Genomic DNA, 11803 nt, shown 5'->3' with positions numbered 1-11803 from the left:
ACAAAAAAAAAAAAAAAAAAAAAAAATTCCAGGAGTGATTTGACCACAGCTAAATAATCAGGTCTATTTATTTCAGTATTGTGCGTATTGTTTCCATTACTGCATCCATTGGCTTCTTTGATATACTGTATTTTTCAGAGCTATTTCAAAGCATAATAATTTAGCATAGAAGTAAATGAAGAAAGATTGCCTTCTTCCCTCTTTGGTATTTTTTTGAGACAGGGTTTTGGTATGTAGCCCAGGCGGTCCTCCTGCCTCAGTGTTGGTATTACAGGTGTGCTCCACCACTCCTGAAGACTGCCTTAATTTGTACCAAATTGTTTCTACAAGTTTCTTCGTAAGTAGTTGAAATAATTAAATTGACTTAAAAACCCTTCTAATTTAATTTATAATATAGTTGAACTTTGATCCTAGCCTAAGGTCTAGGCATACAGGGAGGAGGAACCCATTGAGTGCTAAGTGCTATACTGAATTCCTTACTTCTCCCTTAGAAAACTAAGGCTCAGAAAGTGATACCTTGCCAGTAAGTGACAGATCTGGGCTTCAGACTCAAGCCTCTCTGTCTTTGAAATCCTTTTTTCCATTATACCATACTATAACAGATCTTAAGCAAAATTTTTAAATAGAAGTGTTTTTATGCCAACCTCCTTCTTATACTTGTCTCTTTTATCCTAATAATTACCCCAGTTATCCCCAGATGCCTTGAAAACAAATGGCTTACCTTCTTTAATGTCTAATCCAGCATTTCCTTAGTGCTCTGTGTTGTACAAACATTTCTTATCTTTCCTCTTACAGTATCCATGAGGGTAATATATATCTGGAGAAGAAATCTGACTGAAGGGATTTACTCACATATGTAGCTGAATTCTGACCTAATGAATAATGAATTAATCCCAGAATCAAAAAAGAAGTAGAAAAAGATGCAAGTTAGTTAGGACATTTTGAGCAGGAAAATCTTATTGGAAGCCTAACCTCAATCACATCCCTTAAGCTCTTCATCCTTTCATTAGTTCCTGGTTTTGAATTCATAGCTCTATTAAAGCTACAAGTTTTTACCTCATTTATTCCACCTTAGAATGTTTCCTCCTTTTTCTTTCAACTAATTATTTAACATCTGTCAGTATCCCTCTATCTCTCTGTCTCTATCCACCCCCCCCACACTTTGGTACTTATAGTCAGTACTGTAGTAGTCTCCAAAATTTTTTCTGTGTATTAACCTTGCCACTAATAAATCTGTATGGGCTGGGACTGAAGTTTATTGCTCTATAGTCTTCCATAAGACACTATCTACACAAAGCAGTTAATTAACTCAAAGTAGATGTTGGATCATCAGAGGCCAAACATTAAATCCTCCTTTCTTTTTTTCTTTTCTTTTGCGTGTGTGTGTGAAAAAAAAATTATCGCAGAGGTCAGCAAACTTTCTTTAAAAGGCCAAATATGAGTAGTAAATATTTAGGTTTTTTTTTTTTGGTTCTCAGTCTCATTGTTTTTCTTTCCTCTTACAGCTCTATAAAAGACTAAAAGTCATTCTTTGCTTAAGGTGGACTAGATAATAAAAGACCAAAAATTTGCAGATCCCTGATCTAACAATAACTAAGTGTTAGGTTCTATCAAACCAGAGCTAGTTTGATAAAGTGGTAAAAACATTTTATTTAGAACCAGGCATGGTAGCAGCACACACCTGTAATCCCTGTACTCTGGGAGACTGAGGCAGAGGGACTGCAAGTTCAAATTCGACTTGGGCAAGCTAGTAACTGTTACAGCTTTTGTCTAGATGTCCCCTAAAAGCCTCATGCAGCCATAGGGCTTTACAGAGGTGGGTGGATCTAGAGTGGGTGATGCTAAGATTAAGTGTGTGATGCTGAGATTAGGGTATGTGATTTCTAAATTAGCCCCCTGATTGGCTTGGCATAGTTCTGGGTGTGAATAATGGGAAAGTCCACCCTGGGGCAGATAACCTGGATGGAATATAAGGGACTGAAAGAGGGCTGCTATTGTTGCTTGTTACTTGCTGCTCGCTGCCTTTTACCTGCATGAACTCTTTTGCCTCTGTGATGCCCGTCTGCCATGCCCCCTGCCTTGGAGCCAGCCAACTATGAATTGAAACCTCTACAAACTGTGAGCCAAATGAACCTTTCTTCCTTTAGCTTTGGGTGTCAGGTATTGTCTCAGCAACAAAGTAACTTAGTGACTTTAGACCTTTTGTTTTGCCTCAAAACAAAAAATAATGAAAAGGTGGGGATGTAGCTCAGTGTGAAGGCCCTGGGCTCAGTCCTGAGTACCTTCAAGAAAATAACAACAACAAAAATAGGAATTCCTGAATAGGGAAAAAGACTTCAGTATAGAACTGTTCTCAGTTCCAAATATAGAACAGGCAAGTGAGGATTTATAACCATGGAACGGGATGGAGATCACTGGATGGGAAATTACTAAAAGGGAGCATCAGGAGCAAGGCAGAATTCTGGCTGAATTTACTTGTCAAGATTCTTGTAGAAGGCAGGTGCTATAGTTTACAGCTGGAATCATCCCTATTTCTTTTGGTACTGGGGATTGAATCCAGGGAATTAACACTAAGCTACATCCCTGGACCTTTGTTTATTTTTCATTTTGAGACAGCATCTCACTAAGTCACTAAGATGACCAGGACTGGCTCAAATTTACACTTCTGCTTCAGCCTTCCAGAGTTGGGATTATAGGCACACACCCCACACTGGGATAAGCACGTTATAAGGGCTTGGGCCTCAGTGTTGTGCTTATGGGAAGGTGGTGGAATCTTTAAAAGGAGGAGCTAGTGAGAGGTATTGAGTCACTGAGGGCATGCTTGTAACTGGCTATTGTGAAGTCTTGCTTTTTTTTTTCCCCATTAAGATTATTGGTACATTTTAGGTATACAATGCAGTTACATTTATCATTGGGATCTTGTACCTTTACATGATATATCTTGGTTCTTTGTTTTGTTTTGTTTTGTTTTGTTTTTTTAGTTATACAATGCAGTTACATTTATCATTGGGATCTTGTACCTTTACATGATATATCTTGGTTCTTTTTTTTTGTTTTGTTTTGTTTTGTTTTTTTAGAACAGGGTCTCACCATGTAGTTGAGACTGACCTAGAACTCACTATGTAGTCCAGGCTGGTCTCGAACTCACAGCGATCCTCCTGCCTCAGCCTCCTGAGTGCTGGGATTACAGGCGTGCGCCACCATGCCCAGCCTTGGTTCTTATTTTTTCCCCATTCGCCTGCTCTCCCTTCAACCCCTCCACCCCTCTATTTAAAAATACTTTCCATTTTTTCCTTTTCTCATATTTTTCCCTTTCCCTTCTTTTAGGTCCTTTTAGTAATAAAGGAAATTAAAAGTAATGCACAAATTTATAGGAAAAAGATATAATTAGAAAGTAAGAAAAAATGGTAAGGGAATTCAGCTTGAGTTAACAGAGATCAGACCGACTCTTAGCGAAGGAACATACGAAAACCAGGAGAGGACTTCATTTTGAGCAGCTGGTGGGGGCACACTTGGATGGAGGGGATTAGACTGGGCCACTCAGAAAGGCAGGTGGCCAGCTTTTAAGGGTTAGTTGGTGGGCTGGGGTCTGGTTTCCTAGCTCTGGAATCCCCACTGATCGAGAGCATTTTGTTCCCAAGAAATGAGTATCTCTGTGGTGGCTTCAGGCATGTGGGGCCCTGTTCTTCCTGGAATGCAGACAGATTTAGGACAGTGTTTGGAGACTTCTGAGCGTAGTTGTGCACCTCTTATCTTGGTGTTCTCAGCCTTGAAAAGGAGTGAAGTCATGTAAACTGGGAGCCAGTCAAGTATGTTTTGCCAATTTTTAGACACTCCTTAAATGATCTACATAACAGGCTGAGAAGGGATTTGACCCGAAGATTCACAGTAACAAAGGATACAAAATGAAGGTCGAGCTTTGTTCTACTTTTAGTTGCCTATTAGATAATTGTAGGCCCAAGGAAAGAGTCATGGCTTTTAGCAAAAACCATTTTTAAATCCCTAACTGCCTTAGGAGAAAACAGAAATTAAGCTTTTACTGAGTAACAGGCTAAGGGCTCAGGATCCTACATGTTCCCATCCCTGTGGTGGACTCTGACAGCCATTATGGTGTCCGTGTGACACCAGCCTCTTCCTCTTTTGATTCCTGACTGCCATGGGGTGAGCAGCCTGCTTCATGCCATGTTACACTGCTTTGCCACAGGACCAACTGACCGTGGGCCGAAACCTGCAAAACTTAGCCAAAATCCTCCCCACCAGTCTCCCTTGTGTTGGGAATTGAATCTAGGTCCTTATGGATGGTAGGCAAGTGCTGTACATTTTTTTTTTTTTTTTTAAGACAGGGTCTCACTGTGTAGTTGAGACTGACCTGGAACTCAGTATGTAGCCCAGGCTGGTCTCGAACTCACAGCGATCTTCCTGCCTCAGCCTCCTGAGCGCTGGATTACAGGCGTGCACCACCACGGCCCGGCAGGCAAGTGCTGTACCTCTAAGATATGCCTCCAGTCCCAACCTTTCCTCTTTTGAAGTTGTTTATCTCAGATATTTTGTTACAGTAACATCTGATTCACATAGCAAGCCTGGGTTATCTAATACCAAGGATGAGGGTTCTCTCTTAAACTGATTCAGCAAGGTCCTCACTACAACTGTGCTATGCAGGTCTAACAAAGACATGTGTAGGTCACTGTGTAGAAGGCTTAGAGGAGTCTGACTATAGTTAGTCAAGAAGGGTGTCTAGTTGGTGCAAAGAATAAACATTTCAAGGAATGCAGTCTCAAATTACTGAATTTCATTGATTCTAGGTTATCAGTTACTTTTTCATTTGCCAGCTTTCTCAATTATAGCTTCTGGAGGAGGAAAAAAAAAAAAAAAAAAATATGCCATGTGAAAAACAAAAAAAAACGCACTAACAAAAAAGTTCAACTTCTGAAATGTCAAAAGGTTGTAAATGGGTCAGGATTTAGCTCAGTGGCACCGCACCTGCCTTGCAAGCACAATGTCCCGAGTTTGATCCTGGTACCCCCCCCACACACACAAAAAGTTGTAAATATGTCTTAGATCCACAGGAATACATAACAGCTGCTTTTTAAAAATTTTTTTTTGGTATCGGGAATCAAACTCAGGACCTTGCAATATTTCTGAGCCTTTAACACAGTACTTAGTCACAGTCACTTGAGAATAATTCAGAACTCAGACAAATGATAAGGCCTTTTAATTAACACGAGTCATGAGGTAGGAATGCTCCAGCGTTTATGTGACAGGCTCCTTTAATTCAAACTGTTCGTCTTCCTGCTCTTCCGCCCTGGCTGTACTCTGCTAATCCTCCACCTAGCTCTCCACTTTGTCTGGCAGAAGTTACAGTACAGTTCTGGCATGTAAACCTCACAGTGAGGAGACCTTTCTCCCCTCCATCTCTGTAAGACAGACTCTCCGCCTTTCTAGTAGACCCCTTGCCCCCATCTCGCTGGCTAGAGTTGTGTCTGTCACATGCTTATTTCTGTGCCGGTCATGATTCCCTCCAGATTCTTAGGATAAGTGGCTGTTTATCAGGTGAGGAGTAGTATCTGCTGCTGTGCTGATCACTTTACAGTTGTTCAGTCTGTAATTTTGTGCTATACATTCTGCTGAGAGAGCATAAGAAGAAAAGATCTGGGCCCCTAAGTTATAATTTTGAAAGAAGAATTTCTGAGATTGATGTGATAGTGTGTATTTCGCTAGCATTCTTCCCAGATCTATTCAATAGTAGTCGGGATTCATTTTATTGTACACTTTGATGGCCCTACCAAGTCCTGATTTCGTTGTTCAACTCACGGCAGAGCAAGGGCCTTTTACCCCATTGCGTAGTTGACGTTTACAGCACAGATATATGCAGAGGGCCACTCAGTAATCTTACCCCGTGTCTGGCTTTCTCTTCAGAACAGCATGATCCTCTCAGCTGCCATCTTCGTCACTCTCTTAGGCCTTCTTGGTTACCTCCATTTTGTGAAGATTGATCAGGAGACTCTGTTGATCATTGATTCTCTTGGCATCCAGATGACATCATCCTATGCCTCAGGCAAAGAAAACACCACCTTCATAGAAATGGGCAAAATCAAAGACATTGTCATCAATGAGGCTATTTACATGGTAAGTGTTTTAAGTGGTGAGTATCCCGGTTCTTTCTGAGGGGAAGTCTGTTCAGAGAATGTTCCTAGAGCTAAGCTGAATCTTTTCTTTCCCCCGCTGTACTGGGACTGAACCCAGGGCTTTCTGCACTAAGCTACATCTCCAGCCCTTTTCTTGTTTTATTTTGAGATAGAGTCTCACTATGTTTCTCCAGGCTGGGCTTGAACTTTCAGTCCTCTTGTCTCAGCCTCCCAGAATGCTGGGATTACAGGTGTGTGCTCCCATTCCCAGTTTAAACTTGAGTCTTACTGCCTGAAGTATTTGATGTTGCAGAATTAAACTTGAGGCCTTTCTATTCCAGGACTTTTAGTGTTTCCTTAGTATGTATAAACCACAGAAGTGAAACCTACATTGAAAAGAGAATCACCTTTATAGTCATGCTTCGTTTAGTGATCGGACGTGGTCTGAGAAATGCATTGTTAGTTTCCTTTCTGCTCAGACATTGTAGAGTATATGTACACAGTGTAAGTGGACGGGTCACTCGGCCATCACCTCGCAATGCAGTGGAGAAACGGTCAATAGGAGACGAGTGAGGCTGTTGCCAGCATAACCTGGCATACTGTCTTACAGTGAATTTTTTTAAGTAGAGGTACTTTTGTGAGCCACATATGCCATTAACATAGACTGACATGTTTGTCGGTCCAGAGTGTCAGCTTTTATTGGATATCAGTAGTTCACAAGCTACATCAGTGTTGTCAGCTTTACTTCACTGAGTACTGCAGATTTCACAGGTTTCGCAGTACTACAGCTGTGACCATGGCAACTGCCAAGTGTTTTTATTCCATTCCAATCTTAATTATTAATACCTAACACTTAAATATCTTAGCACTTAAGTCGCGTATCACACAGAAAATGGTAATGTCTAGGTTATAGAAACAAGCTTAAAACGGCTGTCAGATTGAAAAGGCATGGAGAAAGCAGAGGCAAAGCTGCTACAAATGGAAGAGTCACTAGGGGTAGCGACGTACTGGTCAGTAACTCAGTAGTGAAGCTGTCGAGGACCGGATGGCTTTGAAGTGAGCAGTGTAAAGGGCAGGGAACCCTGAGCCAGGGCCACTTGATGGCCACTTGGCTGCACTCCCCCGGGAGAGGCCATGATGTGTACACCAGGTGATGGGCCGGTGTGCTGTGTTATGTAGCGTAGGCCTCTTAGACTGAGGTGACTACATCATTTATTGGTCTGATATATTTAATAAGCTTGCCAGCCTGGTGTCTGATGTGATCAAGAAGCCCTGTGTCTGTGTGTCTCTGATTTAATAAGCTCACAGATAGGTTTTTTTTACTTTTTGGTACTGGGGATTGAACCCAGAGCCGTCACACTGAACTACATTCCTAGCCTAGAATTCTTATTCTTACGAGATAGGGTCTCACCAAGCTACTAAGCTGCTCAGGCTGTGCTTAAACTTTCACTCCTTCTGCCTCCTCTTCCCAAAGTGCTGGGATTATAGGCATGTGTTACACTCAATATTTTTTTTTAAAGCTTTGACATAAGGTCTTACTAGTATGTAGACCAGGCTGGCTTTGAACTTGCTGTGCGGCCCAGGCTGTCCTCCAATTTGAAATTCTCCTGCCATAGCCTCCCAAGTGCTGAGATTACATGCATGCGCCACCACACCCAGCTAGAAATTTTTTATTAGCCTGAATCTGTGCCTTATGGTTACATTGTGCAGATGGTGGTGGTTTACTTGTATAGCAAGATGCAAGGTCACTCCACCTTAGCATTTGTATCCAAAATGGAGTAACTCAGGACAAGTTGCGCAGGAAAGCTGCTGCTCTATATTCTATAATTTGGTGTTTTTATAGTATCATCATGTAGCCCAAATAATGTTTAGTGAAGTCCTAGTTTTTTCTTTCTTTTTTTTTTTTTTGGTACTAGGGATTGAACTTGGGACTTTGTACTTGCAAGGCAGGTGACAGCACCACCGAGCTAAATCCCCAGCAAATCATTTCCATACCAGGGACTGAACTCGGGACCCTGCGCTTGAGAGGCAAGTGGCAGAACCAGTGAGCTAAATTCCTGGCCCCTGCTGCTCTATATTCTAAATTAACAATCAAAAGTAGTATAGTACATGACAAACCAATAATTATTGTTTATTGTCAGTAAGCCTGTGTTCTATACATAATTAGATGACTGGCAGGACAGTGGTTTGTCTACACAAACTTGTAATAAACACATTGCACTGAGACATTATGATGTCATTAGGCAGTAAGGATTTTGCTGTTCTTTTATAATACAGGACCACTGTTGTATGTTACTGACAAGCATGTTGTACAGTACTTTTTTTTTTTTTGGTACCAGGGATCGAACTCGGGACCTTGCGCTTGCAAGGCAGGCAGCAGAACCACTGAGCTAAATCCCCTGGCCCACAGTATGATTATTTTTAAACAGACACAGTAGATTTTCATGGATAGGAGGTTAGTATCTCAACTTTTTCTTCTAGCCTAGCATCAAAATCATCTATTTTTTCCTTCCCAGCTTCTTTTCTAGGCAGTGGGGTCTCTGTTGGTCAGGTTGGCCAGGGTTGAGCAATTCTCCTGCCTCAGCCTCCTGAATAGCAGGGATTACAGGTACATGCTGACATACATGGCCTTTTGGGCAGTGGTCAGGTGATTTTATGAAGGGTTCAGAGGTGGGGAGCAAGGGCTGGAGAGACACTGAAGGAGGCAGTGAGATTCAACATCTCTGGCAGGGCCAGATTTCTCTGGTTTTCCCAATGTGGAATGGGGGCTTTAAATTTTTTGTTCTTTATAGAATTATTATGCTTCTCCCCCACCTCAAGAGCTATCAAATATTTTACTACTTACAGACAACCACTTATGAAAAGGTTTTTAAGTGTTTCATTAAAGAAAATGGAATACAAAATGAGACTGGGTGTGATGGTGCATGCCTGTAATCTTAGCACTCTGGGGAGGCAGAGGGTTGCAAATTGGAGGCCAGTCTGGGCAATTTAGTGACTTAGCAAGACCCTGTCTTAAAAACGTAAAAAGGATGGAGATGAAGCTCAGTGTAAAGGCCCTGGGTTCAATCCCCACTACTGCAAAAAATTAAAAAATTTCGCTGAGATCTATTTGTTTATTTTTCTTACAGCAGAAGGTGATTTACTACCTCTGCATTTTACTGAAGGATCCACTGGAACCACACAAGATATCTCAAGTAGTACCTGTCTTCCAGGTGAGCACAGAAAAATTTTCCTTTCTCATTGAAATCCTATCTTTTCCTCTTTCTGCATGTCTAGTGCCACTTCTGTTCAGTAGGAACATAGATGTCAGAACATCTGAAGATAGCTGACAGCTAATTTCAGTATGAATTAGGATTTTAGTTATTTCACCCTAACTCCGAGGAAAAGGTAGCTTTTGAAAATTTTAGGAATTCATCTGGATGTGATGGTACACACCTGTAATCACTGCTTTCTGGGAGGCTGAGGCAGGAAAATAAAAGTTCAAGTCCAACTTGGACACCGTAGCAACTTTGAGATCGACCTTGCCTCAAAATTAAAAAAATTAAGGGCCAAGGATGTAGTTCAGTGCATAGGCCCTGGACTCAGTCGCAGAACCACAACCAATCAGTACAATTAGGAATTCATGCTCTACTTTGACTTTCTCAGTCTACCAATGTATAGCTTTTTTAGAAGTTAATATGGTACATATGCTATTATACATTACTTTGTGTTGTGCTTTTTTGTTGTTTTGGTACTGGATTGACCATGGGGCCTTAGCACTGAGCTACATTCCCAGCCCTTTTTCATTTGTTTGTTTTTGATAAAATCTTACTGACTTGCAAAGTTAACCCAGGCTGGGCTTGAACTTGTGATCCACCTGCCTCAGCCTCCTAGAGGCCTGGGATAATAGATGTGCATCACCATACTCGGCTGTGTTTGAATTTTTAAATCATCTAATATGCATCTTTTTACAAAGCCACTATACATTGCTAGTTTTTTAAATCATGTCCATGTTACAAAAATCATATGAATCTGTTATAATAAATTATTTCATAGGTAATTAATGTATTTATATGTAGTTAACCCTACCAGACTGCCTTTCCTTTTTCTTAAGTTTTAAGATAGCTGCACTAAAAATAATTCTCATGCATTACAGTTCAGAGTTATTTTATTAAAGCCTACAGTTTTATACATTTTTAAGTGTTTGAGACTGAAAAACTGGAATTTGTAATTATTTTTCTGTATTAACATGTAGATAAAAGCATTTTATAATTATTAAATTTGTGTCTCTGTAAATGTTAGTTTTTTCATATTTCCTTCTAGGTATCACCTCTCAACCTCTCATTTCCTCTTATTCTAAACAATCTCCTCTATTAGTCAAGTGGAGTATATATATATATTTTTTTTTTTTTTTTGGTTGAGACAGGGTCTCACTATGTATTTTACTGACCTGGTATTCTAAACAATCTCCTCTATTAGTCAAGTGGAGTTTATATATATATTTTTTTTTTTTTTTGGTTGAGACAGGGTCTCACTATGTATTTGAAACTGACCTGGAACTCACCATGTAGTCTAGGCTGGTCTCGAACTCACAGTGATCCTCCTGTCTCAGCCTCCCAAGTGCTGAGATTACAGGCATGTGCCACCACGCCCAGCAGTCAAGTGGAATTTAGATATTGATTATGCATTTGTAACAATTATTTGTATATTTTGACTAGCAAACTTTTTTTGGGTACTGGGGATTGAACTCAGGTCCTTGTGCTTGTGAGGCCGGTGCCAGAACCACTTAGCTAAATCCTTGGCCCCAAACTTTTATTAAATATACTTTTTGCATATAATTTTCCCATACTGTTGCTTTTAATTCAGTTGCATTACTTTTCATAGAATATTTTTCAGAATGTATATATTAATCTGTACTGTCTTGTCTCTGAGGCCTGTTTCATAACTTGTGACACCTCTTAACAGGGTCCTTGTTACTCCTTTTACTGTCATAAAATTTAGATGGATTAAAAAGCTATCTTTTGGTCTCCCACTTTGCACAGTTCATAGGCTGGGCTGTGGACGTAGGTGGGAGTCTCCCAGTACGGTGCTCTGAGGCTTGAACTTCCGCCTCTCTGAGCTCACACTTAGCCCATTTAGACCCTGATGTAGGTGAGACAGGCTGCACATGGATGCAGCACCACTAAGCTGTCTGATTCACCTTGACTTTGCATTTCTCCCCTTTGGAATTCAGAGTGCCAAGCCCCGGCTGGACTGCTTGATTGAAGTGTACAAGAGCTGCCAGGAAGTTCTGGCGCACAAGAAAGCCACATCAACAGACCCATGAGTTCCCAGCATTCAGAAGGCCAGTACCATCTTCCAGGGAGACGGCTCCTAAGCTGTAGTGGCTGGTTTGTCTCCACTGCAAACCACCAGGTGGACATAGTCCTAGGAACCAGAACGGATGCAGCAGATCTCAGATCACTGTAGAACAGGTGACTGGAAATTTGACTCAAAATATTTTGGTGTTATAATGTTAGTCTTGTAAGGCTTTGCCTACTTTACTAAACAAGGGGCCACATTAAGAATTTTTTTTTCTTTTTCTTTTTTGGTACCAGGGATCGAACTCAGGGCCTTGCGATTTTGTGGCAGGTGTGGCACCACTGAGCTAGATCCCCGGCCCAGCCTTAAGAATTTTGACACGATGTATCAAAAGTAAC

General features: G+C 41.0%; 1 protein-coding gene across 1 annotated transcript in view; it reads left to right on the top strand.

The window, feature by feature from the left end:
• Positions 1-11539, top strand: part of Pigh (phosphatidylinositol glycan anchor biosynthesis class H) — a 13384-nt gene extending 1845 nt beyond the window's left edge. Inside the window, exons 2-4 of the mRNA XM_010645338.1 lie at positions 5917-6126; positions 9254-9337; positions 11338-11539. Coding sequence (XP_010643640.1) covers positions 5917-6126; positions 9254-9337; positions 11338-11430 — 387 coding nt within the window. The 3' untranslated portion in view covers positions 11431-11539. The remainder of the gene's footprint in view (positions 1-5916; positions 6127-9253; positions 9338-11337) is intronic.
• The last annotated feature ends 264 nt before the right edge of the window (positions 11540-11803 follow it).

Source organism: Fukomys damarensis, unplaced genomic scaffold, assembly GCF_012274545.1.
Source record: "Fukomys damarensis isolate Sample0158 unplaced genomic scaffold, DMR_v1.0_HiC HiC_scaffold_21, whole genome shotgun sequence".
Taxonomy (NCBI): Eukaryota; Metazoa; Chordata; class Mammalia; order Rodentia; family Bathyergidae; genus Fukomys; species Fukomys damarensis.
This window is presented reverse-complemented; position numbering and strand designations above follow the sequence as displayed.